Here is a 15,928-nt window from a genome sequence, read left to right as displayed (position 1 = left end):
CATTACACTACAAGATGTGGCTATGCTCTTTGGACTTCGTATTGATGGAAGAGCTGTGACCGGGAGCATATGTCCAAATGGATGGAGAGATAGAGTGGAGTTGTTGTTTGGAGTGCACCCACCTGAACCACCAGAAGACACGAAGGACAAGAAGCCTACAGGAGTGATGTCAACATGGTTGTCCGATCATTTTGGTACGCCACCTCTAGCTCATGCTCCAGAAGGGGTGGTTGCTAGGCTCGCCCGAGCGTGGCTATGGCAATTGGTTGCAGGGTTTCTATTCCCGGATTCGAGCGGGAACACAATCTCGTGGATGTGGATAGAACTAATTGGTCAGGAATGGGACAACATTGGCAGTTTCAGCTGGGGAAATGCAGCACTTGGATGGTTGTACCGTCAGATGTGTGATGCGTGTAGGTGGAGCAGAGATAATGCAAGCCTTGGTGTTGTGCTTACCTTTTGCAATTGTGGATGTGGGAGCGCATTCCTATTGGCAGGCCCGAGAGGCATAGTATTGGGGTAAAGACCTGATTTGTGCAGTTGTTTGGCACTATTGTTGTCTGCTTCATATAATCTTGAATATTGGATAACCTCATTACTTATTGTCTTCCATAAGGTTGTTCCATCATACGAGGAAGAGGCGGTGGGTACTGTGGGTTGGCTGTGGAACAATAGTGAAACCATGCACGGGAATCCAGGAAGGCGGTACGTAGACTACAGCAATGCTCTTGACTGCCTCAGTGCTGCACACGTAAGTCTACTACGACTTCCCTACCGCAAATCATGTAGTGTAGCCATATCATTGTTGTAATCATATTGAATATGTTGTCTTAGGTTGAATGGCAACCATACAATCGCGAAGAGGTGCAAAACATGGAGCTTAGTCCGCAATGCACCATGGATACTCAATATTGGCGCTCCGTCTGTCCTCTTATTTGCTACTATATTGTGGAGTTTCACCTTCCAAATCGCGTGATGCGCCAGTTTGGAATACTTCAGACATGTCCTCCCGAGCATCTCAGTACTAGCCAAGAGCTGCATGCGTAAGTTTTTTTTATGCAATATCATGTTATGGAAATTATTTGCGTGTTTTGCTATAAATTGGAACTGCATTAATGCTTGCAATATTTACATGTAGAATCGATCGTCGCAAGCAAAGGGGTATGAAAAACTGGGAGGAGAAGCACGTTGCGCATGTCAATGCTTGGAATCTCCGGGCAAACAACATTGTTTTTGGCGGACCTGTTCACCGTGACTCCCAGTTCAAGACATACTTGGAGTGGTTGAAGCAACAAACAAGGCTGAAGCTAAAGGTTGCAATGGACGCTACCAACATTGAGGATTTTCCTTCGGACCCCGAAGATGTCTTCGACGAGTATGATGCTCGCACGAGAATGGGTAGGCAGCCCGAAATGTCGGGCTGCCGTCATAAAGCAACTCGTCATCACCCCAATCATCATCATCATCATCATCATCATCATCATCACCATCATCATCATCATCATCATCATCATCATCATCAGTGCTGATGTCAATGGTAACCCCCTTTCCTTTATCATCCGTAGGCACTTCCCTACCCCTTTTTTTTCCACTTCGACCGGCTGAATCTCAGTTGCCACCTCATCACTCGCCAATTTTGGACTGATGTTAGCTTGAAAAAAGCCTAACTTTGTGGCTGCAGCATGACATATATCATCAGGCAAGTCAGCAACTACTACATGCATTGCTTTCATTTGTGCTTCTTTTGCCATTCTACGAGCACTTTCCAAATCAATCCCTCTTTCTCTTGCCTCCATCAACTGGAAGTATTCCTCCCATGAGCCTCTACGATATACCTTCGTAGGATCAAATTGATAAGGCTGACGAACTTCCATGGACCTCAATCTTTCTGCCTCTTGCTTCCTCCGCTCCTCCTCCTTCTTTCGCTCTTGTTGCCTCTCCTGCTTTGTGAGAGGTTTAGGATACTTTCTTCGATTCTTCCTCCAATAGGAAATGAGTTCTTCCTCAAATGCCATGCCTGTTTTGTCGAACCTGTGCGATCCATATTGGGAGACCATATCTGCAAATATGGGCCTCCACAAAGTGTTATGGTCTGGAATTGGAACATCATACTTGGACCTTATAGTCTATTTTTCTTGATTGTTTCTTCTATCTTCAATGACTCCGAGCACCGGGCCAACTGTATCCTCAGCTCTTCTCTACTCAGAAAGGTCTCCCAATCACATGTCCTCCCCTCCTGCAACATGAACATGATGTTCAACCAAAAGTATACACAATATCAAAGTTTTTCCCGAAAAATAACAATGCGAATAATACAAATTGCTTACCCAATAGTCTCCGTACGAGTTTCCACAAAACCAGCCATAGCCAAGCTCCGTCGGGACCACACCCCTATGAGCCAAGATGCCACACTTGCACCGAGGCCGAGGAGTCCTTTCGCATGGCCATTTCTCTTTCCCACTCTCGAATGCTTGCACTTCCTCTTCGATTGGCCAATGACTTTTCGGACCGTAGATGTACTCTTCGAAATCACATAGTGGCCGCCCGTCCTAGAGCGGAGTTAGTATTAGTAATGCAAATTTGTGAAGAAATAGGACAACATGGTAATGACACAAGTAGCAGACAAATCTTACATGTGTTGTTAGTTTGCAATGGAAGAACGGTGTGAACTTAACAGGTAGTTCAAGGTTAGGTCTTTGAAGCTTGCAAGGGACTCCACAGTGGCACAGTGGATGATTTGTAACACGGATGCTTGCAGCCTCGGCCTTCTCTTCCGGCGTCATCGAAGAAGGATTTGGTGGAGGAGGCACCCATCGCTTGAACTCATGGTATGGCTTAGTTTCATTCTCATGATAAGGAAATAAACGAATTCTAGGGTCAAACTTCTCAGGTCCGTCAATCCATTGAAAGAAGTCGCATGGGTTACACGTGATCGGACACCCAAAACACATGGTCACACTCCACTCCCGAGAGCACGTGTAGTAAGCTCTTGCAGCTATTTTCGGATGCCTTGATTGCTTCACCTCTGCTGGAATTCTACATTCACAATTCGGGATTGGCAACGGGGAAGGCACGGAGGCATTCTCCTCATATTCGGAGTACACAATTTTACGCTTCCGTGAAGGCAACATCCTGCTAAAAGGTAGGAAATAATCAGAATACTACTATTTGAACATAAACAATATAAAATTACAGTGGTTCAAACGGTATGAAACATTAATCAAAACACCTTATTATGTACAACTATTTTCTTACCACGGCCGAACTATTTCTTGACACTCTATTTCTTTGATTTTTGGGCAAATTTTTTGGGCCCTCCTTGTGCTTCTCCATTTGGTGACCCTCTTTATGGTAGATGCTACACTGAACCTTCGAACTTTCTTGGTTGAAATCACCATAACCATAGATATCATCACCGTAACCACTAATTTGATCCATCTCATTACGGAGCCGTTTTTTCTTCCTCCTTCCAACCTTATCTTTGAGCAATCTATAATCTGAAATGTACTCAGCACCATTATACTCGGGCCAATGTGCCGGATCAAGAATCAGTTCAAATCTAGATTCCCATGTCTTCAAGACAGTATTCTTAGAATATAACAGTGACATGTATGCTGGTGATAGGTGGGACACACCTCTAACGTGGCATGCTGCAATCATATGCGAGCATGGTACATGCAACAGCTATGGAACACAACAGGTGCAAGTGACGCTTGTGAGGTCCACTTTGTACATGCGGCCACCAGTCATCTCTCCTACAGTCAATGCGGTTGCTGTCCTAACTGAATACACATATGTTGTCGGATCAAACAGCTCAGCTGATATGCTTGCAGCTACCTTACCTGCTTTGGTTAGGAGCTTCTTGGCACTTTTCCCCCATAGATCTTGGTTGGGCCTAGAAGCTATTTGTTGCCTTGCTTTCTCCCATCTATGCACAAAGTATGAATTGATCTTGTAGAAGGTGTACTCCACAATGGCAGAAACGGGCATAACACGTACCCCTTTAAGAACCTTATTCAACGCTTCTGAGATATTTGTGTTACATACACCATATCTAGAACCATCATCATAGGCAAGAGCCAACTTAAACTTATTTTCCATTTGGTCCTCCAACCACATTGTTGCCTGTTCGTTCATCATACCCCTTAGTTTTGCAAGCCTAGTTTCAAATGTCTTTTCCGTCTTTGATGCATATACTAACTTTAGCTGTTTTATGACCTTTTTACTCTTCTGTCTTTGCCATATATTAGCGGCAAAGTGTCTCATACACCACCTATGCACGACTAGTTGGTACCCTTCCATGTGGTCCTCAACTGCATTAAGAATTCCTTGATGCCGGTCCGAAATAATGCTCACCTTACGGTCCTATCCAACAACATCTCTACGAACCAAATGCAAGAACCATGACCAGTTGTCGTTGTTTTTACCCTCAACCAACGAAAATGCCAGGGGGATCAAACGATCCTTGCCGTCCATGCCTGTTGCAATCAACAATGCCCCTTGGTACTTCCCGGTAAGAAACGTGCCATCCACACTTACAACAGGTTTGCAATGCCTGAATGCCTTTACACATTGCGGGAAGCACCAATATGCACGTTTCATTACAGACTTCATGGAACCCTTGTGCATCTCTTGACTGCCAGTGGTATGAGAGCACCACTTTGTCCCCGGGTTGAAGTGTGCAATTGCACTTAATATTTTTGGAACCCTTCCATAAGCTTCCTTCCAATCGCCCTATAACATTGCTATAGCATGCTGCTTGGCCCTCCAAGGCTTTCCATATTTTACCCGATAATTTGTAAAACCATTAATAGCTTCAATAATAGCGGTCACATAAACATCTGGGTCAGCATGAACCATTGCGGCAATGCGTCTCCCAATGTAAGGTGCGTTATATTGGGAGTGCTCTTGAGAAACCTCAGATGTCCCACATGTGTGAGGTTGTTTAATATTACTGATTCTCCATTTCACCGTATCATCAGCGACAGGATGTGCCCAAACCTTCCAAGGACACCCCTGCTGGCAACGAACCGTGTACCTCAATTTAGCCGATGAATGCACCACGTCGTACGGTCTATGGTGCCGCACAGAGTAGTCCCTCAAGAAAAATTTAAGATCCTCAAGGCTATCAGATATCATTCCCTTCTCTATCAACTGCTCACCACTATCGGGCTCAATACATGCATGACGCAGACCCGAATCACAAAAACCCTCTTTTGGTATAGAATGAAAAATAGGGACCTCTGGAACATCAACATGCACAGCCTTCAACTGCCTCAACTCAACTGTAGTCAATTGGGGTATACGTCTTCCAAACATTGTTGATATATGTTCTCTAACTGTCTCTTCTGCCATTTCATCTCCCATTGGTGTTTGTGCCATGAATGGAGTTGCTTCGGTTCTTCTTGGAACGAATGCAGATGCTTGGGACACCCTAACCGACGGCAGCCCATGTATTTGTTGCCCAATATGTGTCCCATCTGTTTCTGGAAGTACCATATCATTGTCGTCTTCACCACCCTCATTTTCTTTCGAGCCCTGAGATATGTCATCATCACCGACCTCCTCATTGTCAAAGTCGTCTTCATCGAAATTATTGTTTACACGGCATCCCAATTTCATCACCACTGTCATCATCATCTGAGTAATGAGAAAGATCATCACCATAACTTTTATCTTCCTCCTCGGGTGCATCGGAATCATGATCCGGTGAAATGGCTTCTTGAGTTACATGTTCAATGGGGTAATCATCACCATCTTCAGCAGGGGCATCCATACTACGATTGCACACATCAACCACTATCTCTGCACAACCCACTTGCGAACCTCTGACCAACTCTTTGTAAAACAACCAATCATTCTCACAACCAATTGGCATCATCACATAGTGTGACCTTTTCTTTCCAGCATCAAACCTATCACAAAGCCTTAACTCCATATGCTTATTTTCTACTTTGAATAATGAATTTACTCGACACATTATATCATCGAATGAAGGTGCCACATCAAATCTTGCTACTTCTTGCCTCATTCTTGCAAACTCTCCATTTTCTTTAATCGTCCCACCCGAAAATAAACGAACTAAACGATCCATCTACACATATACATATACACAAAATGAAGAAGATAATATAACTATATATGGCATTACTTCATTATAAGTACAACACACTTCATTACTTCATACATGATTAAGATAATATAACTATATATAGCATAACATAAGAATTTTTACCAAAATACACATAAAATAGATTTGCTACTATGACGATTATTCACACTTTATAGCTCTTTGTAATAAAAAAAAATCTAAACAACACTATCACATCCAAATTGATACATGCGGCAATTATTACACGATACAAAAGTGTCACCATCGTTCAATTGCACGATACACCACAACTAATCCTACCCGATTCGTACTCAATCCCCCATTTCAACTCAAACCCTACCTAAACTCTAGCCAACTCAAACCCTAACAAAACCAAGAAATGGATGAAAACCAATCGGATAGAGTGGATGAGCTACCTTCAGGGATCGATTTCCCTTCGTTTCCCCTTTGAATCGGGTGGAAGATCGAGTGGATCTAGAGGGGGACAGCGACGGGCGGCGCCATGGAGCTCAGGTCGGGTGGGGAGTGAAGGAAAAAAGAAAGGGAGGTGGAGTAAGAAGCCGTCCAGCGGGTGGGCCTATATTCAGCTGAGTCGCGCCACGGCGCATGGCACGACTCAGTCGCGCCAACGCATGTGGCGCGACTCAGCCTTACCACGTCAGCTGCTTGGCCGCGGGCGCTCCAGCGTGGCAGCTTGGTCACGCCAAAGCATAGGGAGTCGCGCCACGGAGCTTGGCGCGACCAAAAGGGCTAATTTTGGAAATTTAGATATGCATGAGTTAATATTAAAATATTAGATTAAAAATGATTAAAATAAAAAAATTCAACCACGGCGGTGCGGCCACGGCCAGGGAGCAGATGAGCACTAACATTGAGAGCAATGCAGGGGAAGCACGACAAATCCAACGAAAATCAGTTGATAAAATAGCCATTAGTGCTTACCATTCTCAATATTGATGAGACATTCTTGCAACCGCTCTTCTCTTGTGAAAAGAAAAAATTGCTTGCTTCTCTCCAATCCAAACACATGGCAACTGTGTTTCTCACAATTGGAGAGATCGAGATGTGCAGAATTCTGATTTCTACTACCAGAATATTTATAACATCTCGTATTAGAAAAAGGAACATATCGATGCTTACAGTTTTGGACTCTGGTTAATCCCATCGATGCATCAGTTCATGGTTTAAGACCACAATGATGCCCCTCTTCTTGAATTTGATGGAGAATTTCACATATTTCCGTGCAAACTCTGGAAACAGGGAAGAACTAGATCATCGCTGATGGAGTCAAGAAACAGAAACTATTCTTGTTGCCCCTCTTCTGTGTCTTGGCCGAACTCATAAATTGAGTAGGCAAGGTGCTTCAAGATCAGCCAATCATTGATGCCAACAGACATCAAATGTCCTTCTTCTACGAAGGAAAATCATATAGCAATATCGATTGCATGAAGAAACCGATTGGTTACTTATCTTGATGGCCAATCAGAAGCATCAGTGATGATGCCCACGAAGATGGTGCTCTAGGCTCTAGCGGTGGCAAGCATCCTCGTTTTTGCTGCCGGAGACTCGCCGTCGGGAAGAAGTTGTCATTTCCTCTTCGCTGACTCTTCTTTATCGACAAGAACAAGTGCTGATGGCAAGTCGAGGAACAAATTGCTCTTGCATGCCGCCCTTGTTCTTGATTCTTGTCGCTCAAATTCTCTAGAGCAAAAGTTCTGATAACGTGTTTAGAATAGTAGTACTCGAATGTAAAATAAGAGACACAAATGAGAGACAAATGACAAGGGTGAAATCTCTGTGTTTTCCATTGATCTGTTAGTTTGTACATATATATACATGATGAAGGGGCATGGTGAAAGAATGTGAAGCCCTTTGGGCAAGTAACCGTCACCGGCGGTTACTAGTGTTGATCACCAATAAATTAATTCCCAACACTGGCCTTGCGGCCCGGTCTCGGAGACTCGGATGCCAAGTGAGAGACATTGTCCATGTGTGCATCAATACAAGGCTTCAAAGGAATAATGCACGACCCAATTATCCAAACGATTACATACACATACGTGCGAGCGAGCGTGCACATACACATCAATCTCTCCCTGACTCCTGAAGATGATCGCGCAACGACTGGCACGTACTGTACGACGATGCATCCTCGAACGAGATCGATCAATCGATGGACGGCTACGCATGTGCATGCTTGCTGTCAGAAGTTGACACGCGAGCTGTGCCTGTGTGTGTCCGTTACACGCCGGGACAAGCCGTGTACTGTGCGCGGTACGTACGTGCTCCAGGGGCGATGGTGGAGTGCAGCTGGAGTTTGTTGTCTGCAGTTGTGCGTATATGCGGTTGTAGCAGTACGAGCCTAAAGTGATGCCAAATACTAAACCGTATGACCATACATCTATCATGTTGCTAAAAATATCAGATTTTTTACTATGCAGAAGAAGCCCCTATTCACCAACTTGCATCGCATTGTTGATGAACTAGCTAGCAAATAAATTACGTACACCAGATACGTACCAAGCATAGTGTGGTCCTGAACGTTTGGTACACAGCGTGCGTCATCCAATAGCATGGCTCGGACGGCTGTTACCCACCGATGCGTGTGCCTAAACGCTCACGGCCGCGCGCGCCGCCGGCCGGCATCCCACGCGACGCGAGCGAAACCGAACGGCCGGCCGGCTGGCCGGCGGCGACCCATGTGTAAATAAAGGGGACCGAGACCGATCGACGACGACCATGCATTGCGGCCATGCCAGCGCCCAGCGGCTACATAGGGGTGGTAAAAAGTTTAAAATTTTGAACTAGAAAATACGAGGATCGGACTCTGATCTTATATAATTTTAAACTAAATAATTTAAACGTCTTGTTGGCTGTGAAGAGACCACTAGAGTCATGGCCTATTAATTACCACCCCTATACATGGCTGACATATAGACAGGCTTAATTGTCCACGTACGTCTGGCGTCTGATGAGCTGGGTGATGTTGTACACTTCACCATACAGCAGCGCGAGAGAAAACAAAAATGTGGCGTGAGAGTGAGACGACGATCATTTTTCTCTGTGGGCGCACGGTGCCCTTGCTTGAATCGCAACAAACGACAACTTTTATGGCCAATAAATGTATGGCACATGGCTGCTAGCATCAGCCACAATCGCGTTCGCTTTTCTTAACATTGCGTGCCGGCGCCATCGATGATGCAATGCAAAGTTTGACGAGGAAGACCCGTATACGGAGTTCCGTATAGACGCAGGTTGCAGCTAATATTAGACTAGACTGATACAAAGTAACAGTACATAGAGACACCGTAAGCGTAAGACTACATATGTCGTGTGATTTGTGACAGGATGCATGATTTGAACACGACATGGTCTCCGTATGCAATTTAATGGTTACTCCCCCGGCCCTCCGCTCAAAATTGTAGATCGTTTAGGTAAATTTCTATTTGTATCTGTACTATTTCTAAAGCAAGCAATATTTTGTTGGTCCGTCAATCGGAATTCTAATCGGAGTCCGGACAAATCAATCCGAATTCTAATTGGAACTCGGACAAATAATCAGAATCTGAATCGAAACACGAACAATCAATGTCTCGCACAATCACGGCAAGCTTGTACACGAAGTGAATGAACACAAAGTTGATGGTATTGGGTCTATTATATTACCAGTAGCAATGCACAGACACTATACTAGTCTTGATGCAAATTATGCATCTAGATTTGCCAAAACGAACTACAGAATGAAATGAGGAGAGTATCTTTTATGAGAATAATAGCAAAAGTAATCACCATAGCATGCACCACCTGAAAATGGATCCCGGAAGTGGTGGATCTTGAACCGCACCATCGTGGCACTTTAGTCACACCGACGTGACTAAGTTACAAGCCGCGTTAAAATATTAGTTCTAAAATGGCTAAAATTATTTTTAAAAAAAATTAAAATCATTTGTATAGTGTGCATCCGATACGGTTGAATTCAATCCAATTCCTGCTTGCTAAGAGCAACTCCAAGAGCTTATGTAAATGAATTTGGTTAGGTAAAAAAAGTAAAAAAAACCTACAAAAACTAGATCCAACAGCTTATGTAAACATTCCCATTAGCTATCTCACTAGCCATTCCAGATCTCCCGGAAGGCAAAAATACATCGCCTGCGCTGTTCGGTATCCGCCTCGCGCCTCGCCCCTTGGCCCGAGCTCCGAGCTCCTCTCCGACGTCTCCCTGAGCTCCGACGTTGGCGGCGGCGGCTGAATCAGCAGTAAAGGCGGCTGAATCGGCTGCGGCGGCGGCCGATTCGAGGTTGTGCAGCTCCTCCCGGCACGAACCTCTAGCGCGAGCTCCCCCTCGGTGCCGAGATCCGCAGCTCCACGCGCCTGGCTCTGCAGCCGAGCTCCTCGGCGGGCCTTGTGCTCAACAACCTGCCTCCGTGCTTCCCGGTGGCGATGGCCCCACCTCCATCTGTCGGCCTTGCCACCCGCATTGCCCCGCCCGGTGGCGAAGCTCACGCCCGCGGCGGCGCTGCTCGCGCGCTGCGGCGGAGCCCGTGCGCGGCGGGTGGAGCTCGCGCAGCGGCGGCGGAGGGAGATGGGGCGGCCGGCGACGGAGGCAGATGAGGCTACCAGCGGCGGGACCACGGGAGGAGGCGGATGGAGCAGGAGGAGGGAGAAGAGTGGGAGCCGCAGATGACATCATGGGTCCACTTATTAGTGAGTTGAAGAGAGAAGAGGAGGGAGGAGAGTTAGATATGAAGAGGAAAATTTCACTAGTCTTTTGGTTTCCCACTCCTTACAAAGTTATATAGTTTGCTAAATGACTAGCTAAATGGAAGTTTAGCTAGTGTGATTTGAAGAAGTTCTTGGAGATGCCCTAAAGATAGTTGAGATGGACTTGAGAGGTCGAGGCCCAGTCAGCATGCAGGGCCGGCTGTCGCCGTGGCAGCTGGAAGTAGGTGTTGTAGCGGCGCGCTCGCGCATGTGCGCCGTCCCGTTCCGTTCGTTGCCAGCGGGCGGCGCGCCTACGTGCCAAAAACCGCGCGTACACCGTCGCGTCGCCGTCTGGCCGGCCGCGGCGCCCGCCACGTCGTCGTTACCCTCCTCTCCTCTCGCTCCGTCCACTGCCACGCCATTGCTCGACGACGAGCGAGCACGGCGCTTGATTAGTTCTCTGTCCGCGGGCGCGGTGCCGCCGGGGCATTGTTTGTTTAATTTGGTGGGTTGCATGGCCGGAGGATCGATCGGAGGAGGGGGCCGGAGCCTGGAGGGCTCTCTCTATATATATATATACACACACACACGAAAAATCTACAGTATCAAATAAATACATTGTCAATTCACTCTGTTCTGTCAGCCGCTTCTCCAGCCAGTTAATAATATTTTTCTCTCATATCAAACCAGCAACCAGCCAGCCAGCAGTAATTTTCTCTCATAATAAACCAGCACCAGCCACCAGCCGCAGCCAGTAGAACAGAGTGAATATATATTTTTCAATCTATAAATCTCGTGAGACTAATTTTTATCAAAAATAGAGAAGTTTGATATGAGACAGCTAAAAATCAGCTTATTAATACTAGTATATGGTTATACCTAACAGTTTTAATTTGTTGAGACTACAATTTCTCAGAATTTACACTTTCTTCCATGGTTATGATCATTTTGCCCCCTCATGGTCCGATCCGTTTCATGGTACGAAAATGACATGGAGCAACCTCAACAAACTACGCAATACTTCACGGTTTGGCGCCATTGTTCATGGCTGACATCAACGCGATCTTCTTATAACCGAAATGTAGGGCAGGGCACCAGCATTGATGATTCATCCAAAACCCAGCGAACCTGGATACCATTGTAGTTTAGTTGGTCCAACTCTACAAAACGATGGAGGGGCAAAACGGGGTAGTGGATGAAAGTGGTAATCTAAACTGTTAGAATAAATTTAATATTTTAAAATAGATATGTATAAAATTTGATGGTGATTATTTCTTACATTATCAAACATATTATTACAAATAAGAATAAAATTTTGCATAAATTATTTTATGCATTATTTGCTCCCTACAACAAAAAAAAGTGAAAAAATACCGAATTTGTTTCCGAATCCATACCGAATTTTATATCTATCATTTGAGAAAATATAGGATGAATTTAATGTTTATCTTTTATGAATCTTTACAAGCTCAATGTTCAAAACAAGAATACAAATTTGTATACAAGATTCTATATCCTATTTATTCGCAATAAAAAAACGACCAAAAAATTGATTACCGAATAATTACCGTTTCCGACCGTTTTCATCCCACTCGGGATCAAAAGATCAGGCACTAAATTGCCCCCGGTCCTGAGGCGATCAGGGGAGCTGTCAGACACGTTTGCAGGACAAGCCGGTGGTGGCGTCCCCGCGCGGGCCCCGCGCGTCGCGACAAGCCCCAGCTCACCAGCTTTTTTGCACCCAACCCCCTGCTAAAACCTACGTCTCCCCGGAGGAGGTCCTCACGCTTCTATTTATTCATTCCACCATCTCTTCTGCCTCTCCCACGCACACCACACACGTCGTCGCCGCACGCACACGCACGATCTTCGTCTGGCGCGGCGCTCGCTGTTGCCAGATACATGGAGGGGAGGCGGCGGTCGCCGTGCCACGGGCGGCGCCGGCGGCGTGCGGCGGAGACGACAGCGCTGATGAGCCGGAAGGTCCGGGAGCTGCGGCGGCTGGTGCCCGGCGGCACGGCGGTGCCGGCCCACCGGCTGCTCCTCCGCACCGCCGGCTACATCGTGCGACTCCGGGAGAGGATAGAGCTCCTCAGGGCGCTCTCCGAGCTCGCCGCCGTGACGACGACGACGACGAATCATGGCTGCTGCCATGTCGACGGTGACGCGTGCCTCTAGGCTGTAAGCTGGCTGTTGGCGGGCTAGCTGGCCACTACGGTGGTTCGTGTGCGTCGTACATAATTATACGTAGCGTCCGCGTATATATATATGCACAATATATCATGGATAAATCTCAGTTTTGGTACTACGTAGAGATGAAGGATCGATTATTGAGCTATTTACAGCGAATTAATGCTGTAGTTAAGTCATCTGTATCATTCTATATCTTCCTACAGTTTGTTGTTTCCTTAATTTCTTTCTTTTTTTTCTAGCGACGCATTATTTATACTTTTGTCACTGTTTATAAGTCGTTTGATTTGTCAAGAGTGCCTTTCTTGAGATGTCCTATTCTTTTTCTTCCATAGGGATTTGATTATTTTCTGAGTGGTTGGCGGTTTTCATCAATCAGAGAGTAGATATAGATATACCGGGTGGTTTATTGATAAATACCTTGTTCTTAAAAAGGTGAGAGTACTTGCGATTGCCGCATGATTGGTATGGTTTTAGACATATGGTATATATGATTTCCTATAGATCGTTTCATTTTCTATCTATATATATGCTGTTAACTTGTTTTGCATTTCACGTAGCTTTGCAAATTTGCAAGTTGGAATTAGAACTGAGATAATTAAGATGGAAAAAATACACTAGTATTTATAACCATGGTCTCAAATAATTTTTTTAGGGTACACTGCGGATTTTGCAGTTTTGAAAACCATGCATGTTTTTTTTACGAAGCCATAACACCCTTGATAATAAACATAAGTTTATTAGAACATTCACTATGGAAACTGATAATTCGTCGTGTGTACCCGTATTCGCCGTGTGCGAAACAACGGGCACACGGTGAAATTCATCTGTGCCGTGTGCCGCAAAGAAAACACACGGCGAATATGAAGCACACAGCGAACCAAGTGCTATCGTCGGGTGTTCGCCCTCGGCCACTGACGGCGAACCTTTCGCCGTGTGCCTAGTTGGGCACACGGCGAAGCCCCGAAATCCAGTATTGATTGACACGTAGCCATATACTCCCTTCGTCCTAGATTGTAAGATATTGGAGGGTTTAAAATTTGTACCCAAATATAAGCCATCCTAGAATTCTTTGAACAAAAAAGCATGCTAATCTCTCTAGTTTTGGTGCTAATTTTGTAAAAAAAAATCAATTACCACTACTACAAAATTTCATTAACCGAGGCCCTTTAAAATTTCCTTGAAGGCGAGTACGTTAAAAAACCGCCTCGGTTAATGCCTTCGATTAACCGAGGCGGACATTTTTTTATTAAACTAAAGTAGTTATAAAAACCGCCTTCCAAAATCCATTAATCGAGGTGGACGTCTTAAAATGTCCGCCTCGATTAATACCCCATATTTTTGGAGGCGGACGACTCATAAAAACCCGCCACGGTTAATGGAACCGAGCCCAATGCAAGCCCATATGAGTCCATTCCTCTCCCAGCCTCACTTCTCTCTCTAGCTATCTATCTATACCTCCCCCCTCACTCCCCTCCCACGCCACCCCAGCCCAACTGCCCACCGCGCCTCCTCCCTCCCCTCCCACGCCGCCCCACCGTCAGCCGCGCCCCCTCCCTCCCTCGGGCCCCTGCCCCGACGGTGCGCGGGGCCGATCCGGTGGCGCAAGCAGATCTGGCGGCTCAGAGGCATGGTTGCACGAGCAGGCGGGGAGGCGGCGCGAGCAGAAAGGGCGCGGCGGCTCGGTGGGCTTAACGGCATGAGTAGGAGGAGCGGCTGCGCGGCCTCGGGCGCAGCCAAATCCGGCGGCGGCGAGGTCGGATCCGCGGGGCGACAGCCTACAGCGGTAGCTGTGCGGCCTGCGGCCGCTGGCCAGCAGAGGCAATGGCGATGGGCTTGGCGGGCCCGTGATGGGCTCTGCGGGTTTGAGCTTTTTTAATTTTTTTTATTTGATTAACCAAGGCTGGAAGGCACAACTGCCTCGGAAAAGAGGTTATTTACCGTAACCTTGCCCACGAGGCTGTTGTGGAAAATGTCTCGGTTAATCGTTTTTGTCCGCTTCGATTAATCATTTTTGTAGTAGCGATGGGCCTGGGAGTAAAAAAGACATGATAATGTCCTTGGTTTTGGTGCGGGCCGCTGAAGAGCCAGCTCAAAATTAATCAATTGATCGATTGAATAATGTACTAATGAGGGGTACATGCATCTTTTCTCAACCTGCATAATCTGTCTGAAAAAACCCAAGGCGCCTTACATTCCAGGACGGAGAGAGTATGTTATAACGTAGCATATCTTGAACAAAGTGTTATATACTACAAAAAAGTATTTGAATGAATCAAATAATTCTAGTACTGCATTAAGAATCTATAAAAAGTCTTTAGTTTTTATTAGTCAAAGGTAAAATGGTTGATTTATAAAGAATAAACAACAATAATTATAACCATATTGTCTGAAGCAATAAACAAAAAAATAAATACTTGGCACCTAATAACTGAAAATTTGGCTGGTTGTAGTATATTTGAAACTGATCTTTCAATGCTACTTCTTTCCGTTCTAAATTAGAGGTGATTTTAATTTTTTTTAGATACAAAGATTTTGTTATGCACCTAGATATATGCTATGTCTAGATACATAGAAAAACTATATACCTAGTTTTTCCTAAACGACTTATAATTTGGAACGAAGGGACCACCTAGCTAGTTAGTTTATAACTGCGAGTTTTTTCAAATAGTTTGACTATATTCTCTATTTCTTACCATTGTCGTCTGTGGGCCTTCAATTTTCTCGCATGATAAGATATGTGAGCTGGAAGCTGGCTGTATCCACAAACACACACAAGCATCATTTTGCTTAGCTGGTCTTAATTAAAAGAGATAGCCAGCTAGCCGGTCCATTTTTATGATGTCTTCTTAATGCATGTTATTGACTCTCATTTCAATGTTGCATGAAAGAAGTTAGTTCCTCATCTTCAAGATAAATGTTTGA

General features: G+C 45.4%; 1 protein-coding gene across 1 annotated transcript; it reads left to right on the top strand.

Annotated features, from left to right (window-relative positions):
• The first annotated feature begins 454 nt into the window (after positions 1 to 454).
• Positions 455 to 1,686, top strand: LOC120695326 (serine/threonine-protein phosphatase 7 long form homolog). The gene is made up of 5 exons (XM_039978605.1): positions 455 to 519; positions 617 to 751; positions 835 to 1,043; positions 1,139 to 1,398; positions 1,682 to 1,686. The coding sequence occupies exons 1-5, from the start codon at positions 472 to 474 to the stop codon at positions 1,684 to 1,686; spliced, it is 657 nt and encodes a 218-aa protein (XP_039834539.1). The 5' UTR covers positions 455 to 471.
• The last annotated feature ends 14,242 nt before the right edge of the window (positions 1,687 to 15,928 follow it).

This window comes from Panicum virgatum, chromosome 2K (genome assembly GCF_016808335.1).
Source record: "Panicum virgatum strain AP13 chromosome 2K, P.virgatum_v5, whole genome shotgun sequence".
Taxonomy (NCBI): domain Eukaryota; kingdom Viridiplantae; phylum Streptophyta; class Magnoliopsida; order Poales; family Poaceae; genus Panicum; species Panicum virgatum.
The sequence above is the reverse complement of the archived record's forward strand: the minus strand, read 5'-3'. Positions and strand labels throughout refer to the sequence as shown.